Here is a 2,592-nt window from a genome sequence, read left to right as displayed (position 1 = left end):
GCAGCCGCGCCGCCTCCCCCATGGGCCGCGTCATCCTCATCAACACCCCCATCGAAGGTGAGTGGGGTGCCCTCCCAGCCCCCTGCCCGGGGCGGGGGGCGGACGCCTGAGTTCCCTGGGTCTGCGGGCAGGGAGAGTTGTCCTGGGACCGGAGACAGCCCCAGCAAGAGAGACACCCCCCGCCATTGCTCGCATCCAGCCCGGGTGACGCATCCCGTCCTCTGTCCCCACAGCCAGCAGCAACGAGAGCGACATCATCAACGCCATCACGGTGGAGAAGAGCGTGGACGGCAAGCTGGGCTTCAGCGTCCGCGGTGGCTCCGAGCACGGGCTGGGCATCTTCGTCAGCAAGGTGGAGGAGGGCAGCGCTGCCGGTAAGTGGGACAGGGTGAGGGACGCCGGTGGGGACTGGCACGTGCCAGCAGGACCCTCTCGGGGACATCCCAGTGACATGGTGCCACAGCAGCGATGCCACCCTTCATCGTGGCAAGCCACCGTTTGGTCCCTGCTGCCTCTGGTCATGGAGTTTTCAGGCTTCCCACAGAGAAGGGCGGGGGACAGGAGTGGGCAGCCCCATGCTGATGGCTCTGAGCTCCATCCCCAAGCCACAGTGAGGTGACAAGCCCCCCATGCCTGCCACAGCCTTGGTGCAATTGCTGGGCATCCCAACCTCTGTTCCCATGGGGTTCGGATCAGGTTTGGGATGCATTTAGGGAGCGGATGCCAAACAAGGGCATCGGTGCCAGGTCAGGTGCCCAGACGAGCTGTGTGCCCCTCACAGAGCAGGCCGGGCTGTGTGTTGGTGACAAGATCACGGAGGTGAACAGCGTAAGCTTGGAGAACATCACCATGAGCAGCGCTGTCAAGGTCCTCACTGGCAACAACCGCCTCCGCATGGTGGTCCGGCGGATGGGCCGCGTGCCAGGCATCAAGTTCTCCAAGGAGAAGACAGCATGGTGAGCAGGGTGTCCCCCGTGCCAGCATCCCAAAGCCCAGCTTCATGGAGGACAGGGTGGGAAGGCTTGGTGGGGGATGCTGGGGGACCCCCAGGGTGGGGGGGCATCGGAGGTCTCCAGCGAAGGTGGGGAGAGTCCAAAGTAGGGCACAGGATGCGATAGGAAGGTCTGGAGCAGGCAGGGTGGGTGCAAGCCCCATCCTCCCCATCCCCATCACTCTTGTCCACTGGGTGACACCAATGTCCCCATGCCACTGGAGAACGAGAGCCAGACCCCCGAGTCCCTCCCAACGCTGTGCCCATGCTCCAGGGTGGATGTGGTGAACAGGCGCCTGGTGGTAGAGAAAAGTGGCTCGACACCATCGGAGAGCGGCTCTGAGGACGGGCTGCGGCGCATTGTCCACCTCTACACCACCTCCGACGACTACTGCCTGGGCTTCAACATCCGTGGCGGCAGGGAGTTCGGCCTTGGCATCTATGTCTCCAAGTACGGCTGCCCTGGGGGGCATGAGGGGGATGTGGCACCCCGATCCCTGCTGTGCCCACGCTGGGGCTCAGCACGCCCTCCCTGTCTGAGCCCCCCACCCTCATAAGACTGTGGGCATCACCGCCATGGGTGCTGGGGCGTGGGGCCACCCAGGCAGAGGTGTGGGGTAGGAGCAGGGCTCCGGCAAGGGCTCGGCCCCATCCTGCCCCCCTCTGCTGCCCTAGGGTGGACCCCGGGGGGCTGGCGGAGCAGAATGGCATTCGGGTGGGAGACCAAGTCCTTGCAGCCAACGGAGTCAAGTTTGAAGACATAAGCCATAGCAAGGCAGTGGAGGTGCTCAAGGGGCAGACCCACATCATGCTAACCATCAAGGTACACGTGCCCGGCCCCACAGGGGGCAGTGGATCCCCATGCTGGCACTGCCCCAGCTCGGCCTGGTGCCCATGGGGCTGGTGCAGCCGCCGGCTGGTTGAGTTTCAGGCAGGTGGGAGGGGGGGATGCATTATTCATGGCTGGCACCGGATCAGGTTCGCCCAGGGCAGCCGGCACACACTGACCCCCATGTCCTCTCCCCCTGTGCCTAGGAGACCGGCCGGTTCCCTGCCTACAAGGAGATGGTCGCCGAGTACTGCTGGCTCAGTCACTGTAAGGGTAGTGCCGCGCGGGTACCAGAAGGGACACCGGGCTGGGGCGTGGAGGGGCTGGGACCCCCATGCAAGGGGTATCCGGCTCTGGTGAGGAGGGAGAAGGTCCATGTGCCGTGGGGTCCCATGGCCTTGGAGGGGGCGTGAAGCTCCCTGTGCCACGGTCAGCATCCCCACAGTCCCCATGGTCTCGCAGGATCCCACCTGTCCCCCATCCTTGGATGGGACATAAAGATCCCTATGCAATGGCCAGCAGCCCACTGGTCACTATGACCCTATGGGACCCCACATGTCCCCTGACCGTTGTAGGAGACACAGAGCTCCCCACGTCACTACCAGCAGCCCTGCAGTCCCTGTGGCCCTGTGGGTCCCCACATGTCCCCTGTCCTCAGGGTCGATGCGGAGCTCCCCGTGGCCCCACGGTGTGTCACCCCATGTCCCCACTATGCCTTTGCAGTGACCAACGGGCAGCTGCAGCAGCTGTCCCAGGCCTCCGAGACGAGCTC

The 2,592-nt window shown here is 64.7% G+C and overlaps 1 protein-coding gene across 1 annotated transcript in view; it reads left to right on the top strand.

Moving 5' to 3' along the window:
• Positions 1-2,592, top strand: part of PDZD7 (PDZ domain containing 7) — a 5,608-nt gene that overhangs the window by 1,580 nt on the left and 1,436 nt on the right. The window contains exons 2-8 of the mRNA XM_009323282.1: positions 5-57; positions 234-374; positions 782-956; positions 1,266-1,442; positions 1,667-1,814; positions 2,027-2,087; positions 2,544-2,588. Coding sequence (XP_009321557.1) covers positions 5-57; positions 234-374; positions 782-956; positions 1,266-1,442; positions 1,667-1,814; positions 2,027-2,087; positions 2,544-2,588 — 800 coding nt within the window. The remainder of the gene's footprint in view (positions 1-4; positions 58-233; positions 375-781; positions 957-1,265; positions 1,443-1,666; positions 1,815-2,026; positions 2,088-2,543; positions 2,589-2,592) is intronic.

The sequence above is a fragment of the Pygoscelis adeliae genome, unplaced genomic scaffold, assembly GCF_000699105.1.
Source record: "Pygoscelis adeliae isolate BGI_AS28 unplaced genomic scaffold, ASM69910v1 Scaffold294, whole genome shotgun sequence".
In the NCBI taxonomy this organism is placed as follows: Eukaryota; Metazoa; Chordata; class Aves; order Sphenisciformes; family Spheniscidae; genus Pygoscelis; species Pygoscelis adeliae.
The sequence above is the reverse complement of the archived record's forward strand: the minus strand, read 5'-3'. Positions and strand labels throughout refer to the sequence as shown.